This window comes from Erpetoichthys calabaricus, chromosome 1 (assembly GCF_900747795.2).
Source record: "Erpetoichthys calabaricus chromosome 1, fErpCal1.3, whole genome shotgun sequence".
Taxonomy (NCBI): domain Eukaryota; kingdom Metazoa; phylum Chordata; class Cladistia; order Polypteriformes; family Polypteridae; genus Erpetoichthys; species Erpetoichthys calabaricus.
In genome coordinates, this window is record NC_041394.2 from 213964696 (window position 1) to 213985773 (window position 21078).

The 21078-nt window shown below is 39.8% G+C and overlaps 1 protein-coding gene across 2 annotated transcripts in view; it reads left to right on the plus strand.

Annotated features, from left to right (window-relative positions):
* Window positions 1–6134: 6134 nt before the first annotated feature.
* Window positions 6135–21078, plus strand: part of klhdc10 (kelch domain containing 10) — a 107666-nt gene continuing 92722 nt past the window's right edge. For both annotated transcript variants that reach the window (XM_028811405.2, XM_028811414.2), the window contains exon 1: window positions 6135–6360. In XM_028811405.2, coding sequence (XP_028667238.1) covers window positions 6267–6360 — 94 coding nt within the window. In that variant the 5' untranslated portion in view covers window positions 6135–6266. The remainder of the gene's footprint in view (window positions 6361–21078) is intronic.

Sequence of the window (21078 nt, forward strand, 5' to 3'; positions counted from 1 at the left end):
CTAGCCAATGACTGACTTATTAGATGACACCAAGTACCTCCCATTGATTGGTTCACTCTTATTGAGTGACTATGACTGTCTCAGTGCACTGACTGATTGAATGAACCAGTATGCCCCCTACTGATCTGGAGAATCAGTTAAAATTTGTTCACAAATTGAAGACAAGTGACTGTCAATACAGTGCACACACTGAACTAGTTCAACAATAGAATCAGGACGTGTACTGAACAGAGGAATGAACTGTAGACAAAAGACTTGCAGTACAATTCTATTTATTGGTGAAATTTTACTTATTTTAAAAATTCAATAAAGAGGATTATTATTATTATTATGTGTACATTACTTATTTTGTTGCTTGATTTTTATATTGTTTGTATTGTTGGTGCTTAAACTTGTTACATTGTTATGATACTATTCTACATTTTAAACTAGAATATAGCTTAGAAGTTATCAAATCAGTGATTAAAAGATTTTAATCATTTTGGTGAACTGAACGAAATTAATTGAATCATTAAAAAGAATATTTTTACATATTGCTAGTGGTGACTCACACTAGGTTGATGGGCCATTACATAGCCCTACCTTAGAAGTCTACATCCCCGGCAACCACTTGTCTGGAGCTGCAGATGTATCTTATGACTGTTTTCCTTTAGCAAACTGATATTTGCAAACACTGTTCCAGGTCTGGAGCTCAGCTTAGCTGCTCTGTAACTTCTCTGCAATTTGCATCACCATTTGCCTTCACAGTTTTACCACTGGCCCTGCTTCACAAGACCCATCTTGGGGGATAGTGGCAAAGAATTCTGCCACACTTTTCCCAATTACATAAGATGAAAGTGAGGCTCCACCAGCATCTGTGCACCCAGGCAAACAGCCTTTGCATATGGATAAGTGTTAGTGAAGCTACACAGGAAGTAGTCTCTCAGCTGTCTTCCTCCTTGTACTGATGCTGCAAATGGCACTGCAGATCCCAGACCTAACCCTTGATACTCTCCAGCAGCTCCATAGAAAATCGAAGCAGGTTCATTGCAATCTCCATTGTATTCAGTGTTTTGCTAAATTGGAAGTAGATCTTATGCTCATCCCACTTCTCACACCAATGTAGCACCAGCACTGAAATAGAATGGATTCTTTGCTCTTTATATGGCTTTTTTAGGTGGTTCTCTACTCTTAAAAGGACTGCTCACAGCTGCTTCACTTGTTGGAATTCTGTTTTTGACATTGCAGGCTTACCGTTTTTATAGCACCCTGCCACTGCCTATGAAGCTGCTCATTTACATAATGGAATGCCAGTTCATAGTGATGCTGAATAATCCCTGGTTGATGCAACTTGTCTTTGCCATTCTAATATATTTTAAGAGATCTTAGAATAACTTAATTGCATTTTAAGATATCTCAAATACATTTTAAGATCTCTTAAAACATACTTGTGCTTGATTTGAAATATCCCAAATGTAATTCAAAAAAGGTTGTCCTGTGAACTTCATGTGTTTTAAGTAGAACTTTGGTGTCCTGTTGTTTGAATATGTCTCCAAACATATTTCAGATATGAAAATGCACTTGTCTGTTGCCGGACATTTATGCTGCAGGCAAACTTTCTGCCTAAAAGTTTTTATTCTTTAACTATTTACAATATACTGTAACCTAACTCTTATGGTCAGGTGTCCTATATCGATAAAATGACAGTTGTTGGTGATCTTCAGGAACTTTCCATAATCATTTAGACCAGTATTTCTTAAACTGTGTTCCAACTTATCAGAGTTTCGTAAGCCATCCGTCATAATGCTTTGCATATCAGTAGCTTCTATAAAAATTAACAGTGATCAATGAAAAGTCTGAATTTGATTCAACACGAATTGCATCTCTTGCTGCATTGATTTGAGCTGAACCAAACCAGACAGCAGATGTTTTGCTGTTTGTCATATTAGTTACTAAACATCTCAGTTGTTTGATGCATGCAGTCACCGACATCTATCTGTATGCATTAACTAAATTGAACATATTAATATTGTTGTGTTTTTGTTGTGTTTTTTTAACTGTGTAATAAATTTCCCCTTGGGATTAATAAAGTATCTATCTATCTATCTATCTATCTATCTATCTATCTATCTATCTATCTATCTATCTATCTAAATATGAGTACTCAAGTTTTGTTTTTTATTACATGTGGATGTTTTCTGTTTTTATGAGGTCACATTTTTAAAAGACTTTGTGATGACCCGAGAGCATAAATAATTATATTGCTGTCAAACAAAAACTGTGACCTTGTGGAAAATATTTCCTAAAAGTCAGCATTTAACAGAAGTTTTTTTTTTTGTGGTTTGTGGATCATTTAAGTGTTGTGAACAAGTAAAGAAATTATATATCTATGAAAAACAAGATATGTTAACTGATTTTTCCTCAGATATTATGTTAAATAATTTTAACACTAGTGTAGGGAATTTTAGGTAAAAATATTAGAGAATGTGGACTTTTATATAAGTTACTATTTAGGATTATACTACAGTTTGCTTTTACATGCTTACACAAAAAGTGAGATTTTTGTAGTCCCTGCAACAAAAACAAATTTTCAAAATAGAATAAATATGATGCCTACTGTACAACTACCTTTAACAAATCTTATGCTAAATATTGATGATTTATTTAATATAGACATCTATCATGCCCGAAACATAACAGTATATGCAAATATTATAATTATTTTCTTGTTTAACATATTTTTCACATAACTGATTATTTTGCAACTTCCTTTTCTTTATTTTCAGCTCAGTGGATCAACATTTTTTTTTTTTTTTTTTAGGGCTTCGCAGTCCTAAAAAGGTTTAAGAAATACTGGTGTAGATGGACTAAATTTTATAATTGAGTGGCAGAGATTTTTAGAGATATTATAGAAGGCTCGTCACACATGACAAAGGTAAGAAAAAAAGGCTAGTTATCTGAATTCTTTATTTAAAGTTCTTTATTTAAAGAGTAAAGCTTTCTCAGAAGTTGTCTCATTATTTTATCACAAAGAAGCATTTTAAATCATGCAGCCATCTTTTACAACCTAACCATCATAATGTCTCTTCCCACGTAGAATGTGCCACATACCCAGCAACATAGTGTAACAGTGATCGGATTTCTGAAAAATGACAGAGCAGATGAAATATCAGATACACAGAATAGTGATGCAGAGGGCTGTACCATTAATGAGATAACTTCAGAAACAAAATTCTAAAATGAATGCACCCTTACAACACAATGATATGGAGATATGCACTGTGGCGTACAGGCCAGACACAGACAGGTAGACATATTCTTAAGCACTACAACACGTTTATTATACAAATATTTACAACGGTGAACACACACAACCCAGTGCCGCAGCACCAATCACCCCAAAGTCCACGCCCTCAACACAATGCCTTTCTCTTCTCCTGACCGCCTCCACTCCTCTCCTCCGAGCTCCATCTTCTTCCACCCGACTCCAGCCATCGAATGGAGGGAAGCAGCCCCTTTTATACACACCCGGATGTGCTCCCGCTGTCTTCCGATTAACTTCCGCCAGCACTCCCCAGTGTGGCGGAAGTACCGGCTCCGCACCCAGAAGCACTACGGGTGTCCCTGATCCTCTTCCCCCGAGCACTTCTGGGTGTGGCGGAAGTGCTGAGGACCAGGGCTCCAAAGGCATTGGGGTGCCCCCTGGCAGTGACCCCAGGCCCCTATAGGGTTGAGCTTCAAAGCTCTGTACCCGTGGTCCCCATAGCCACCAGGGCGGTCGCCCCAACGTGGTCTGGGGGAGGCGCAAGCTCTCCTCCGGTCCTCCTGGGCATCCTGGCCGGGTCGCCCCTCCAGCCACCTGTGACAGCACTAATAAAAGCACTAATGAAAATTAAAATTCTGATAAAGAATTAAAGTGTATAATTTTGTGTACTTTTTTCATCAATTTATATTATTCTTACCATTTTATGCATGGACTGTCAACATATAATATGGACAATGTGCATATTTTGGAATACACTGAAACCACCCTTTTCTTTCTCCATAATCTGAATAAATTCCAAGGAGTACCAAGCATCAAAAAGAGTGTGTATTTTAAGTAAAATGCATACCAAAGGGTCATACAATGGAGAATTCAAAGTAACAAAAATAAAATCAGTATAAATGGCATACAAAGGCCAGGTCAATATATGTGGCCTTTGATTTAGCCCTCAAACTCAAATGCTGGAGAACCACCATTTTAACTCTGGCCAGCTTCATAATTAGAAGCCGACTCCTACTGTTACTTGAACACTTTTAATTCTATGTTTTGTTAGTGGTCTCATTCTATCACACCAGACATTTACTAAACTATTTTTTTTATTTTTTTATTTATTGCTTTTGAGAGCACCATCTGGATGTTTTGCGGACCGGAATAGATCTGTATTTCTTAGGCAACCACTTTTCTTCTTTGCAAATAATTTACTGAAACAGATATTTTATGATGGCCACACAGGTACAAATCAAGTTAGCTGGGTTCTAAAACTTAAAAATCAAGTCAATTAAAATTATGTCAAAAAATGTTTGTTCTATTAAAAGCAGTAATTGGTAACTAAGAAAGAGGCTGGGATGAACACCTGAAGGAAATGCAGCTCACCAAGATCTGAGCATGACACCCCTGGTTTACATTTACTTATTTGGGCAACACCTTTATTCAAGGCGACTCACATTTATGTTACAATTTGTTACATTTCTTTTTTGGGTTTCTAACTGGAGCACAGGCAGGTCAAGTGACTTGTTCAAGGTCACACAGTGTTAAGTAGCAGGATTTAAACCCATACCCTCAGGGTTTGAAGTCCAATGCCTTAACCACTATACTACACTGAAGTTTAAAGCCAGCTCTTGTGCTACCGAGTTTAAACAGTCTCATTTGCTCCTATCAGGGACACTGGTCTGCCTTCTAGTCCACTACAGAAATATTACTTGTCTCCTGGCAGACATCCTTGATGCTCTTCCCTATTGAGAAAGGTCAAGTATCGCATCACTTAGAGAGGAAACAATTTTTTTATGGTTTCTTGATGGTGTGTTCTTTTAAAATTAGCCATTTTGTGTCTGGATGAGAATAGGGCACCCTGTAGTACATCCAGAATTGTACATTTTAACTGTATTATTTGTAATAAACGGTTAAAATTTACTTTAGGTCCACATTCTTAATAATGATAATAATAATAAAATTTATATAGCAACTTTCTTCATTATTGTACTGACAGACCATGTTAAAGGTGCAGCTAAATTATATGAACCAAATGGACTGGAATATTATAAATTGTAACTGTGTTGTAACAGTAATGTTAACAATACATTTCCAGGTATTCGATTTAATTGGTGGCTGCGGTAGCAAGATGTGCAGAATTAATCAAACTACGTTACTTTTTCGCCTATTTTGGGATTGCAATCACTATACATATATGTTTCACAATATAAAGTAATGAAATGGTAAAGCTATTCTTGGCACTTACGTAGCTCTGACATTTTTTACTAATTCATCATTAAAATTTGAGCTCCTCCCCTCGATCGTGCGTCTTTTTAAAATCAATTCTACTGTTTCTTTGGATGTTTGCACGTAGTATTTCATACCTTAAGTTACTATCACCGCCATGTGGAATGCGATTATGCGGATAGACATATCTTAAGGACTTAGTCATATCTTCTTCAAGGCGCTTTTTCATGTAGACTGCAGTTTTCCGGCACCCTTACATATGCCATGTAAGTGATGCTCGTAACATATAAAGTGTTCCTTCTGTGATATTTTGGGGGAAATTATTGCAAAGTCAAAGACCGAAAAAGGATTAATAGAAAACTAAGTCAATGAAAATAGTAAAAACACAATTAAAGCGTTAAATAAAGTCAATTGTATGTTCTGTAACTAGTATGTGAATAAATCTTTCAGTCGTTCAAATCATATTGTTAATTAACTTCCTTGTCCTTATAGTATATTTCGCATTTTTAATATCCTGCAGTTTTTTTTCGTTTACAGCTTTTAAAATGACACTTTCTTTATTATCAATTCATCACTGCAGCAAGCGTTTGTTTTTATCACCGCCCATTTTTAAAACACCCTTCAACAAGACGCGCGTTGATTGGTTGTTCATATTTAAGAACGCTGATAATTGGTTGTTAGTATGTTTGACATACTAGTCGACGAAATTCGTCAGGGATGTTGAAGTCTTACGCATAGGAGGGTTTTGCTTAATTATATCGTATATATTTTATTTATTATTTTTAATAATTTTATTTTTTTCAAAGATATGTCATCTTCAAGAGGTGCGGAAAATACCAAGTGTTTAGACCAGCTGAATAAATTTGAGAAACTGACAGGGAGGCCTTCATTACGAGCTTCAGGTCAGTTAATAAAATTTTCTTTTATTTTTTTCTTTATGGGTGAATTGTCAACTTATAATATGGATTCGGCGTAATTGTTGAAATATACTGAAACACAACTGGCACGATGGTTGGCAAGAGCCTACGTTTTTTCTTCTTTCCATTTATCATTGTGAATTGTTTGCTGTCCTGTAGCTTTGCAAAATTGTTACTGTGCTAGAATGTTAAAATGCGCCGGGTTCGTTATGCTGTACTTCCACGCGACTTCTATTGTATGTCCATGTTTGTATATATATGTGGATATATAATAAATGTACAATTTTTATAACAAAACGAATGAATTAGGAAAATAACACTGGCGCATTCCTTGAGCCTTACCTGTATGTATATTGATTGTACCTCGAAAAAAAGCCGTGCTATTGATAGGCCCCACCTGATTGACAGATGTCCATCCATTAAATGTACAATTTTTATAACAAAACGAATGAATTAGGAAAATAACACTGGCGCATTCCTTGAGCCTTACCTGCATGTATATTGATTGTACCTCGAAAAAAAGCCGTGCTATTGATAGGCCCCACCTGATTGACAGATGTTTTCTTTGTCAATTGACATGGTACCTGCGCTTGACGTAACGTAGAAAAGTTGGATTTAGCTGTTAAATACGAAGGAGATTCTTCAATGCATGGTAACACTGATCTGTTTTTATTTTCATGGTAAGTAGTGTTGTGTCCCATCCCCCAGTCCCCCCAGTTTGTATTATGTTTACAAACGGTTTATTCAAAGTTGTGCTTTGTACCATTCACAGCATTGCATGCCACAGAGTCGGACCATCACCACAAACATTCCTAAATTTCCTCTGTAGTAAAATGCTCACAAATGAAACATTTGCAGAATATTAAAGCTAACAAATTCTGGGCCCCATATTACTTATTGTAATTTAAATATTTAGACGCCCTGGACTGCACAGACCAGGCAAGTGTAGCATTGAATTGCAAAGTGCTCAGCACTGTGATAACTCCCTTCCAAAGTCTACTATGAAGTTAAGTCTCCTTACCAAGTAGGAGCTATTGGGGTTTTTTTTTTTTTTTTTTTTTTTTTTTTTAAAAGGAATTCCTGGAGCAGTGAGAGAGAATGGAAATGCAGTAAAAGTTAGAAGATATGATAGCTAATCATAACCAAAAAAAAAAAAAAACACAGGTACTGAGTAAATACATCTTGTGATACTTGTGGTGACATCTTCAGTGATATTACTGTTTTCCTCAAATGTTTGAGATCTTTCAGTATAATACATTCTTCCTGCAGGTGATACAGCCAAGGTTGATAAGGCCTCGGCTTTTGGCCAGATAGCAAATGGGCTACTTCAGTGCCATGGCTCAACTCTCTTGAGTGACAGTTATCTAGAGGCTTTCTCAGCTGCTCTGGTGGTGTTGCTGATGTCTCTTCTCCTCTGTCCTTTGGTGGCTAGTGATCCAAGGGCTCTGGCTTATAATCCCTGACCACTTCCTCATACTTGGAGAACTCTCGCTTGAGAGCCATATCCATATAATCTTCCCATGGGACCATCGGCTCCTGCAGAAGAACTTGTTAGGGGGCTTCAGAGGTGAGGACAATATCTGTCATTAAGATAGTGACTGGTGTGCTGGGAGAAAACGTAAGCTGTCTCTCCAGGTTCACTATCATCTGCCAATCCTTTGCAGAGGGGAATTTGGCTGCTCACCAGCTCTAGTGAAGTCGAATGCCTGTTTAGAAGGACAGACATTTTTGCTCCACTTAATCCCTTCGCTGATGGCTTCTGTCATGACTTTCAGAACTTGAACAGGGCACCATCAATATCTTCCCTCTCCTAGTGCCTTGGAGCAATCAAAATATACTCCAGGGTTCCACATTTGGAGCATAATTGGCCAGCTGGTGTCTCTATTTTGCCCTGTATAGGAAGGATAGATTGACTGTGGAACACACATATATTGCCTGAATGAGGAATTGAATCTGTTGAGGCTCAGCCCTCCACATGTGTCCAGGTCGACTTCCCCTCCAGAGTGCTGTCCGATTTTTATTCCCCCCCCCCCCCTCCTTGCTACCATTCTGCAGGACGTCTCCTAAAAGATCCCAGCCCAGTTCTACCTTGAGTTCCCACACCCATAAGCCTGCTGTGGAGAAATCTTGCTTCTTCTGCACTTTGTACACCAGGAGTGGCCATGAGATTCTAGACCAGTTTCAGTGTTGGTACATCCACACTTTAAACTTCCCTGGTAGTGCTGACCAGTCCATTATTTTTAACCAGGCATCTAGCCCATTACATTGATGGATGCAGTGTCCCTTAAAGTGTAATCAGTCACCTTCCCAAGACTTTTCACATTCTTCTCTGTGCTAAAATTGAATGAGTTGACCAAGTCTCCTCTCTTCAACACTAGTGATCTAGACTTGTCTGGCTTAAAGCCCATCCTTGCCTTCTATTTAAATTTCTGGAACCTATATAGTATCTACCTGCATCTTGCTATTAATGCTGTGGTTACTTTCTAGTCCTCCATTAAAGCTCATCTCATTGGTTGATATTGGGTGGACTTCATCTTGTGCCCTCTGCGTTCATACTTACTGTGAGCAGGGTCCTAGCCAGGAAAAACGGGATGACCAGATATGCAGTATTGAACTGTGCACATTTGTAGATGGAACTTTTTTTGTCTCTGTAGGAAATTTTGTCTTTGTTAGTGAAGCCTAAATAAATGAATAATATTACGACAACCAACAAACCCCACTTACATATACATCAAAATGGATAAAAAGAATGAAAACTAAAAAAGAAAACTTCTCACTTGGCGGTTAGTCTCAGTGAGGCAATTTTAAACAGTTATTGGTGCTGGTATAAAGGAAGCCTAGTAGTGTTTCTTGACCTCTGAATTATTTGTTAAATAAAAGTACTCTGTGTTAGTGTGTCATTTTTATTAAGTCGAATAAGAAAATGCATGTAATAAAGTAAATTGGATTAGTACTTGACAGCATATTTAATAGTAATGGAATGACAGGCTTATGTTGTCAGTTATAGTGTGCCCCAAATGATGATGCAAAGTTCATGTCTGCCTGTAATTTGATTTTAATATAAGAAATACTGTCTTATGCTATGAGTTGATTTACACCATGAAACACCCACTGTTAAAGTGTGGATATGCAACCCCCTTTTGAGCATTCTCACAGGCTTGATATAAAATTTATCTCCGGTTTTAAATATGATGAGTGAGACTTGCACAATAATTAAAAATCATTAAGATGTTTTCTGCAAGAAAAATGCTGAACTTAATTTAGGTGTTTGGAAGTTATCTGTTCATATGTCGTGATGGTCTAATTGAGTGTTGCTTGAGTGTGAGTGGTACTTGTCAACAAGAGACATGTACCTTGTTTATGACTAATAGAAGGGATGTGACAGATTTCTTTATATACTGCTCAAAAACTTAACGGAACACAAGTCACACGTTGGATCTTAATGAACATAATATTCAAATGGAAAATCTTTAAGTAATAATATGCAATTTTTTGAGAACAAACTGATATAACAATGGTCAATAGAAACTAAAATCACGATCGATTGCTGCATTCAACATCATACCAAAAGTTAGTTGAAATCATGAGGTGATCCAACTTGTGTGAATTTCATCATGACGACTCCTAATGTGACTCCCAATGTGCCTGCATACACTCCTGTGACATCTGGGCATGCTCCTAATGAGAGGATGGTGTCCTGGGGGATCTTCTCCCAGACTTTGATCAGGGCATCAGTGAGCTCCTGGGCAGTCTGTGGTACTAATTCATGGCATTGGATGCCACAAAAAATAATGTCCCAGAGGTTCTCGGTTGGATTTGGGGCTGTGGAATGTGTGGGCCTTCATCATCCATGAACTGCCTACACATTACGGCCACATGAGGCCAGGCATTGTCCTGCACTAGGAGTAACTGAGAGCCACCTGCGCCAGCATAAAGTGTAACCGTGTCTATGAGGATTTCATCCCGGTACCTAACCGCAGTTGGGGTACTGTTGCCTAGCACGTGGAGGTTTGTGCAGCTCTCCAAGGATAGGCCTCACCAGACCATTAATGACCCACTATCAAACCGGTCATGCTGGATGATGTTACAGGCTGCTTAATGTTCACCGTGGCGTCTCCAGACTCTTTCACACTAGGGGGCTCCGCCCCCTGCTCGCTTCGCTCGCCAACCCCTGGCGTTGGGGCATGACAAAGAGTGAGATGTATGAATTAGATATAGAATAGTGTACAGGTGTGGATGATGCATATAGAAAGCCAAAAATACAGTGTTTGGCACAGAGTAATGGTTTAGTGGAATATTTCTTTGTACACAACATTAGTAGTAAAGATGGTGTCCTGTCCTTGAATGAGTCTTCCTTGGCATGGAGCATTTATAACTTTAACTTTAACGTCAGATGAACGTCGAACACGTGAGAAGGCAACATAAAGTTGTCCATGTCCAAAAACGGGCTCAGAGAGGTAGATGTCAACCTTGTCCATGGTTTGTCCTTGTGATTTGTTGATGGTCATGGCAAATGCAGGTTTAATGGGGAACTGTCTGCGTTTCAATGTAAAAGGTAATTCTAGGTCAGAACTCGTAAGGTCAATTCTAGGAATGAGAACAGTATTGTTAGCATGTGATCTTGTATGAACTGTTGCTTGAATAACATTGTGTGTCAAGGATATTGACGACTAAACGTGTGCCATTGGATAAACCCTTTTTTTTTTTTTTTTGGACATAATATAGTGCGTTGTGTTAAAAGGGGCATTTTGTCTAATGAGACCGCTGTTCCAAATATCTCCGTAAGTAAGTCGTCGCAGATTTTGGGTTGAGGAATTGTAATAATATCTGGGTGAAGTCCATCTGTATTGGTGAGGGTACAATGTTCTAGTTGTAATAACCAATTGTTATATTCGTGATCTGGAAATCGCATGTTTTGTACCAAGTGTATCTTTAGAAAGCCAAGCTAATTGTTCGCGTAACATTTTTTGTTCCGCGGTTTTAGAAGCGCGCCGAGGTGAATTTTTTTGTTTGATGCGGGTTCGTGTTTGTGGTCCCGTTACTCGAGCCGTCTAGTTTTGTATCCATGATCGTGAATTGATGACTTGTTTGATCTTTATCGTGAGGAATATGGATAAGTAATAAGTAGGATCGAACTCACTGTTTCTATGCGGACTGTTCGTTTCTTCGTATTGTCACCAATCAGGTCTCGCGCCTGTATATGTATTGTAGTTCGGTCTCGTGTTGTTTATATGACGTCGTCGCGTATTTTAAGGTGGACTGAATAATAGCTGAGCGCACGGTACGTGGAGCAATAGCTAAGCACTGTCTAAAATCTACTCCTAATAAAAGTACCTTCACTCCAAAGGGAATATTATTTTTCATCAACGCAATGCCAATTGTCAATTGCCAATTTTAAGGTGGACTGAACAACAGCTGAGCAGATTGTAAGTGGAGTAATAGTTAAGCATTGTCTAAAATCTTCTCCTAATAAAAGTACCTTTCTCGCAAAGGGAATATTCTTATTTATCAACGTTTGTAGAAGTTTATCAATGGTGTTGAGTAAGTGACTGGATGCCATTGTACATTCATCTATAATTAATAGTGTGGCAAGACGGATGTCACGTGCATTGTTACTGTGAATTGTCATAGTGGATACCGATGTTTATGTGATTGGGACCGGTATTGGGAATAAGGAGTGACATGTGTTTTTGGAGCCGAGACATTTTTTCTTTCGCGGTTTCAGAATAGCTTTGTAGGTGCCGACGTGATTTGTGCATATTTGCGTTCTTGATTTGTTTCAGGGTGCACTTTTCCAATGCGATGTAATATTTGTCCATATACGCGAAAGCAGTATGGGTCATTGCCTTTTGGTGACATGATATTTACTCCGGTAGATGCAAAATCAAATGAAGTATTGTAGGATGTAATGCAGATGAGCCGCTGTGTATTTTTTTTTTTTTTTCATGCGGGTTCGTGTGTTTGGTACCGTTATCCGAGCCGAATCGTTTTGTACCCGTGAGCGTGTATTCATGACTTGTTTGTTCCTCAGCATGCGAAATATGGATAAGTAATAAGGAGGATCGCACTCACTGTTAATATGGAGCCTTTTCTGCAGTTGAACGGTTAATAGTGCTTTATTGTAAGGAGATCCACCTATGCTGCCTAGTGTGAAGGTGTTGAGATGACGTATGTTTAATATGGACGGTTCCTTTAGAAATGGGGCTTTGGGTGTCACTTCTTATTGATGATATTGTGTTTGTGGGTCTGATTCGTCGTTGTTGTGAACGTTTCTTGTGCCATGTCTCGTCTTTAATGGGCCTGGCGTGGCGGTCACGGCTTCTTTTTTTTGTTGCGTTAGGAGCTTGTTAAATCCTTTTGTTTGTGTGGGTCCCGTTTCGTGTGCATGGTGATTCGTGCGGCGCCGTGTGCTGTGAGGAGTGTTGTTACGCGAGCGTCTTCTTTCTTTTTGTGTTCCTGTGTCTTGTTGAATCCCCCTCTTTGTGTGTGTCCCGTCCCTTGCTTGTAGGGACTGTGGGGTGGTTTTGTGTTCTTTTTTTTTGTGTTCCATGGGCTTGTTGAATCCCCCTCTTGGTGTGTGTCCCGTCCGGTGCCTGTAGGGGGGGAGTTGCCTTGCTGTCGTGCGCGAGCCTCTTTTTTTTTTTTTTTTTTTTTTTTTTTTTTTTTTTTTTTTGGGTGTAGTTTCGTGTGCAATGTGTTTCGTGCTTTACCTGCGTTTGACTACTTTTTTATGTGCCTTTTCCTTTTTTCGGTGCTCGTTGCGCGTCATTTCTCCTTTTTTGTCTTTTTTCTGTGCTCACTCCTTTTTTCTGTGGTCTTGTCCGCCTCTCGCGGCCTCTTTTGTCCCCCTCTCGTGGCTCCTCATCCGCCTCTCGCGGACTCTTTTTGCGCCTGCGCAGTACGTCTTTTTGCAGCTACGGCCCATGGCCGGATGTGCCTGCGTCCATCATCCGGTTTAGCATTCTCGGTTAGTAATATGGATCTGTCACTTGTGCTCAGTATGAACCTGCTCTCATCTGCGAAGAGAATTGGGCGCCAATAGTAGAGATGCCAGTTATGGTATTCTGACAAATGCCTATCGAGCTGCATGGTGATGGGTGGTGAGCACAGATCCAACTAGAAAACCTCTGGCCCTCCTGCCACCCTTATGGAGTCTGTTTCTGACAGTTTGGTTAGAAACCTGCACACCAGTAGCCAGCTGGAAGTCATTTTTATAGGATTCTGGCAGAGCTCTTCCAGTTGCTCCGTGCTTAAAGGAGCAGATGCTCTTCTTGCTGCTGGGTTGTACTTTTATAATTGTCCGTATCCTGGTATCTCCTCCATGCTTTTGAGACTGGGGCTGGGGGAGACGGCAAGTTTCCTTGTGAAAGTACGTATGTATGTGCCATCCTGGGGGAGCTGGACTACCTGTGTAACTTGAATCAGCTGCAGGCACTGCCTCATGCTACCAGTAGTGACAATGACACTAGCAAAGCTAGAGAAGAATCCATCTGGAAAGATAAAGAGAGAGCAATTGTTTGTAGCCACCACCTGCAAAACCGTTCCTGTTTTGGGAGCCGTCTTGCTGTTGCCTCTCCGGTGCACCTATTCATGTATCACTGTTACATGATGGGTATACTTTTTGAATGAAGTTACTGACAGTGTGTTGTAAAGAGTTTGGACTATATGCTCATTTCGGTGTGTATGTTGATGTTATTTACGTTTGCTAGAGTATACAGTGGGGCAAAAAAGTATTTAGTCAGCCACAAATTGTTCAAGTTCTCCCACTTAAAAAGATGAGAGGCCTGTAATTTTCATCATAGGTATACCTCAACTATGAGAGACAAAATCAGAAAAAAAATCCAGAAAATCCCATTGTCTGATTTTTAAAGAATTTATTTGCAATTTATGGTGGAAAATAAGTGTTTGGTCACCTACAAACAACCAAGATTTCTGGCTCTCACAGACCTGTAACTTCTTCTGTGAGAGGCTCCTCTGTCCTCCACTTGTTACCTGTATTAATGGCACCTGTTTGAACTTGTTATCAATATAAAAGACACCTGTCTACAACCTCAAACAGTCACACTCCAAACTCCACTATGGCCAAGACCAAAGAGCTGTCAAAGGACACCAGAAACAAAATTGTAGACCTGCACCAGGCTGGGATGACTGAATCTGCAATAGGTAAGCAGCTTGGTGTGAAGAAATCAACTGTGGGAGCAATTATTAGAAAATGGAAGATATACAAGACCATTGATAATCTCCCTCGATCTGGGGCTCCACGCAAGATCTCACCCCGTGGGGTCAAAATGATCACAAGAACGGTGAGCAAAAATCCCAAAACCATACGGGGGGACCTAGTGAATGACCTGCAGAGAGCTGGGACCATGGTAACAAAGGCTACCATCAGTAACACACTACGCCGCCAGGGACTCAAATCCTGCAGTGCCAGATGTGTCCCCCTGCTTAAGCCAGTACATGTGCAGGCCCGTCTGAATTTTGCTAGAGAGCATTTGGATGATCCAGAAGAGGATTGGGAGAATGTCATATGGTCAGATGAAACCAAAATAGAACTTTTTCATAAAAACTGTACTCCTCGTATTTGGAGGAGAAAGAATGCTGAGTTGCATCCAAAGAACACCATACCTACTGTAAAGCATGGGGGTGGAAACATCATGCCTTGGGGCTGTTTTTCTGGGACCAGGACGACTGATCCGTGTAAAGGAAAGAATGAATGCGGCAATGTCTCGTCAGATTTTGAGTGAAAACCTCCATCCATCAGAAAGGGCATTGAAGATGAAACGTCGCTGGGTCTTTCAGCATGACAATGATCCCAAACACACCACCTGGGTAGCGAAGGAGTGGCTTCATAAGAAGCATTTCAAGGTCCTGGAGTGGCCTAGCCAGTCTCCAGATCTCAACCCCATAGAAAATCTTTGGAGGGAGTTGAAAGTCCATGTTGCCCAGCGACAGCCCCAAAACATCACTGCTCTAGAGGAGATCTGCATGGAGGAATGGGCCAAAATACCAGCAACAGTGTGTGAAAACCTTGTGAAGACTTATAGAAAACGTTTGACCTTTGTCATTGCCAACAAAGGGTATATAACAAAGTATTGAGATGAACTTTTGTTATTGACCAAATACCTATTTTCCACCATAATTTGTCTGATTTTTGAAGAATTTATTTGCAATGTGATTTTCTGGATTTTTTTTTTCTCATTTTGTCACTCATAGTTGATGTATACCTATGATGAAAATTACAGGCCTCTCTCATCTTTTTAAGTGGGAGAACTTGCACAATTGGTGGCTGACTAAATACTTTTTTGCCCCACTGTAAGTGATCCATGTATCATTTTCTCTGTTGTGTTTGGTCTTAAAAATAATATATTGTCCTCCAAGGCTCTGTATACATGCTTTTCTTTCCTCTTCCTCACAGGGGAATAGCATTATCATATGATAGCATGGGTGTCTAATTTCTTAGTCTTGGCTTATAATGTTACTATTAATGGTAATGGCACCCATATTCTGGGTTTTTTTTTTTCCCCACAAGATTTTAAACCCAAGACTTTTCCAGATCAGTGGTGATGTTGGACAACACTAAAGCCTCTGTGTGATCAGTATGAGAGTAATATTGGCTAATCTGGCACCTTCAGGCATGAGTCACAAAACATTTTCTAATTTGCAGTCGCTGCCTTCATTTACATGATCTTAGCAAGTTGTGTGTGCCTGTGACTCCCAATTGTGTTACATTCTCTGCAACTCATTCGAAATACTTTGCAACTAGCTGTGACAAAGTTAAACTGGATTTTTTCTCATAGGGATTGGCTCTGGACAGCCAATAAGTGCTCAGCTGGGAGTACAGTGCAAACAGTCCCCACAAACTAAGGGTAGCCCAATCAAACCTACAAGGTTGAGAAGAAAGGTAGACAATGGCAACCTTAAGAAACAAATGGAGTGTGTGCTTTTTGTATTTTATTTTATGTAAGTAAACGATGAAAACAAAGTAAATTTTTTGAGTAAAGTAGTCCTTTTAAGAAAAAAAAAAATTACATTTTTATCTCTAATAATAGTAAAAAATGCATTTATATTGCACCTTTTCCATTCTCAATGTGCCATTCATATATTCAGAAAAGCAACCGGGCATACAGTGCATCCGGAAAGTATTCACACCGCATCAATTTTTCCACATTTTGTTATGTTACAGCCTTATTCCAAAATGGGTTATATTCATTTTTTTCCTCTGAATTCTACACACAACACCCCATAATGACAACGTGAAAAACGTTTACTTGAGGTTTTTGCAAATTTACTAAAAATAAAAAAACTGAGAAATCACATGTACATAAGTATTCACAGCCTTTGCCATGAAGCTCAAAATTGAGCTTGGGTGCATCCTGTTTCCCCTGATCAACCTTGAGATTTCTGCAGCTTAATTGGAGTCCACCTGTGGTAAATTCAGTTGATTGGACATGATTTGGAAAGGCACACACCTGTCTATGTAAGGTCCCACAGTTGACAGTTCATGTCCGAGTACAAAACAAGCATGAAGTCAAAGGAATTGTCTGTAGACCTCCAAGACAGGATTGTCTCGATGCACAAATCTGGGGAAGGTTACAGAAAAATTTCTGCTGCTTTGAAGGTCCCAATGAGCGCCTCCATCATCTAAAAGTGAAAAGTTCGAAACCACCAGGGGCCTCATGTATAAACGGTGTGTACGCACAGAAATGTGGCGTACGAACGTTTCCACGCTCAAATCGCGATGTATAAAACCTAAACTTGGCGTAAAGCCACACACATTTCCACGGTACCTCATACCTTGGCGCACGCAATTTCTCCGCTCGGTCTTGCAGACTGGCGGCACCCAGCGTCAAAGCAGTGATACTGTTCCTGTGTGGTCACTCTTTCTTTCTTAGCTTCACATTCCTGACGCGGCTTTATAAATACACTGAAACTAACTGCATATTGTTTATTAGTGTAATGCATCTGATTGTAATTAACCTGCAGCAATATAATGGTCCAGGGAATAGCCATAGTATTCCAAATGCCATAACTGCTTTAGCGTTGTAACTCTCACTGCATCATCTTCTTCTTTCAGCTGCTCCCGTTAAGGGTTGTCACAGCAGATCATCTTTTTCCATATTACTCTCACTGCACCACTCGGAGTATTTATATGACTGTATTGGAGTGGGGAATCACAGCAGCAGCTGATCGGAAAGAGAATTATCGGTATACAGCATGAAGCAGACGCTGACTCAGCCACGGCAAAATGCTTTAGAGACTTCCCAGTACGGACTTCGTGGTTTAGAAAAAGTTTAATCCCAAGAACTCTAAATGCACTCAATCAGTCCATCAAGTGCTCCTTGTAGAACTGTTTGGACTTAAGTACAATTACCTCACTGTAAACTTGCACTACAGTTATAATACAACCTGCACCACTTTATAAAGTGCGTATTTACATATGATGACGGTATTCATTTTTAAGATGAAATGCAGAAAAATATGTTGATTATATTATACAGATAAAACTTTAACTTCATTTAAATAATCTGTATTGTTAATAATTAAACATGTGAGGACACGGTGCCGCAGCGCTAACTAGTTCAGGGATTGTTCCTGCATTGCGTTGTATTCTTGCTGGTGCTGACGCGACACTAGAAGGATAGATGGATTGAAATATCTTCGTAGTACATGTTTAATTATTCTATGTTCCTTAAAAGTTTTGAAGAATCGTCGTTCTAAGCTTACAAATGGCTTCACGTCTATTACATAGCTGATTGTGTGGCGATTGGGTATTTGGAGAAAGAAAAGTAAGGACCGGAATTGGAGGTTAGTACGTTTGAAAGAGACAATACTGCTGTGATAAATTGTCATTGAAGGTTGCGCATGGCGCAGCAAGCCTCTTGCGTGAGACATGAACAAGCACTGCGCCACCGTGTTCCCATATTTAATAACATGCTTTCGTTCCTATCATCATGAAAAAGATATCACGTATACATCTCAGTATTTTAATTATTCAGAGAGCTGTAATATCATGATTGTAATGGATTATGTGTCCTGTCGGAGAAAGAGAAAGTCCGTTTAAGAAGCAGGTAGTGATTCACACACACACAGCACATCGAAGATCAAATACAGAACAAAGCATTTAACGTCCTACTTTAGTTACAATGGGATTTGGGAAACTAGTAAATTAAACGATTTTAAGATTGAAGTTTATGATGTTCTGCTTTAATAGCAAAATAAAACTACGTGATTAAAGTGGAAATTTCGAGATTAAAGTTGACATTTCGTGCTTTTTTTTCCCCCAGTGTGTGCCTATTTTTTTGTCTGTACCCTAATAAGCTTTCATATGACACTTGGACGGTGGGCTACGACTCGCCTTTTCACGGCGACTTTGATATGTGATTTCTTTTTTATTTCGGGCACTGTGCGACTTTGAACTTGAGCTTTTGAGTTTCTCTGAACTGTCACTCGATCAACTTCCTTTTGTTGATTATACCACTGTTTAAACCAACAAATAGTACGTTTTTCCTTTGCCTCTACTTGATATTCGCTGAAATTCTTATATTTTCCCCCGTGCTTTTCCCATTGTCTTTTCTCAGAAGGCTATTTATATCGATTTGCATATTCAAAGAGGCGTAATTTTGGGAGGAGTTGGGGTGGGACAGAAGGCGCGTGCATGTGCGTTACTTTTCACGCTGATTGGGATTTATGTAGTGGAAGAACGTGAAAGTTTGCGTACGTACAGATTCCTGCATCTGGATTTTTCTGTGCATATGCACATTTCAGCTTTTGTGCTTACGCCATGTTATAGTGTGAGTTCTACGCACGGCGTTGTACATGAGGCCCCAGGACTCATCTTCGAGCTGGCCGGCCAATTTAAACTGAGTGATCGGGGCAGAAGAGCCTTAGTCAGGGAGGTGACCAAAAACCAGATGGTCACTCTGTCAGAGCTCCAGAGGTCCTCTGTGGAGAGAGGAGTACCTTCCAGAAGGACCACCATCTCTGCAGCAATCCACCAATCAGGCCTGTATGGTGGAGTGGCCAGACGGAAGCCACTCCTTAGTAAAAGGCACATGGTAGCCCGCCTGGAGTTTGCCAAAAGGCACCTGAAGGACTCTCAGACCACGAGAGAGAAAATTCTCTGGTCTGATGAGACAAAGATTGAACTCTTTGGTGTGAATGCCAGGCATCACGTTTGGAGGAAACCAGGCATTGCTCATCACCAGGCCAATACCATCCCTACAGTGAAGCATGGTGGTGGCAGCATCATGCTGTGGGGATGTTTTTCAGTGACAGGGACTGGGAGACTAGTCAGGATAAAGGGAAAGATGACTGTAGCAATGTACAGAGACATCCTGGATGAAAACCTGCTCCAGAGCGCTCTTGACCTCAGACTGGGGCGACGGTTCATTTTTCAGCAGGACAACGACCCTAAGCACACAGCCAAGATATCAAAGGAGCGGCTTCAGGACAACTCTGTGAATGTCCTTGAGTGGCCCAGCCAGAGCCCAGACTTGAATCCGATTTAAGATCTCTCCAGAGATGTTCAAAGTGGCTGTGCACCGACACTTCCCATCCAGCCTGATGGAGCTTGAGAGGTGCTGCAAAGAGGAATGGGCGAAACTGGCCAAGGATAGGTGTGCCAAGCTTGTGGCATCATATTTAAAAAGACTTGAGGCTGTAATTGCTGCCAAAAGTGCATCAAAAAAGTATTGAGCAAAGGCTGTGAATACTTTATGTAGATGTGATTTTCTCAGTTTTTTTTTTATTTTTAATAAATTTGCAAAAACCTCAAACTTTTTTCTCGTTGTCATTATGGGGGGGTGTTGTTCTGAAGAAAAAAATGTGGAAAAAGTGATGCGCTGTGAATACTTTTCGGATACACTGTATATTACACTGGATACAAAGAATATCTGCATAAAACAATAAATACCTGCTATACAAAGGTTTAAAATAGAACAGAAGACAATAATCCAGAAAAAAAAACAAAATAGTACAAGTAAGCCCAGAACAAATGTCAATTTATAATACTGTACAAACACATCATCCTGGGTGGATGATTTTTTTTATTTTTTTTTTTGGTGTGTATATATAATATAAAATATGGTTGTCAGGAAAGGCATCCGGTGTAAAATTTTGCCAAATCAATATGCGGACAACAATTTTGGATGATCCGCTGTGGCAACCCCGAACGGGAGCAGCCGGAAGAAGGAGTCATCTGATCTTATTAATGTAGGAAAGTCGTTCCAAAGGCCAGGCGTTGGAGAACTGAAGATTCAACTGCCTATACAGCACAAGTTAGTTTGGGACACAACTAGATTGCCATAATGGATGGACCTTAGTTGGTGAACAGGAGCATAGTGGTGAAGGATGTTACTGATGTAGTCTGGTGCAAAGCATCATAAGGCGCTGTAGTTTGATATCTGCATTTTATAAAATGCAGGAAGCCGGTGAAGGAGGAGGAGGATGGGTGTTGTATGCTTGCTGTCGTGGGCCTGTATAATAAGACGAGAAAAAACTTCCAAAAAAATTCCCTTGTAGGAAAAACAATGGAAGAAATCTTGTGAAAGGCATTTCCGAGAGAAACCCCTTTCCAGGTAGGTTGGATGTGCAATGGGTGCCCAAAAAAGAAATGAATAAAATTAAAGTGGAACACCAGTAATATTTTTCACAGAGCTAGATAGTCAATTTGTCATTGCCGCCTCAGGAGTACAATACAGTAGT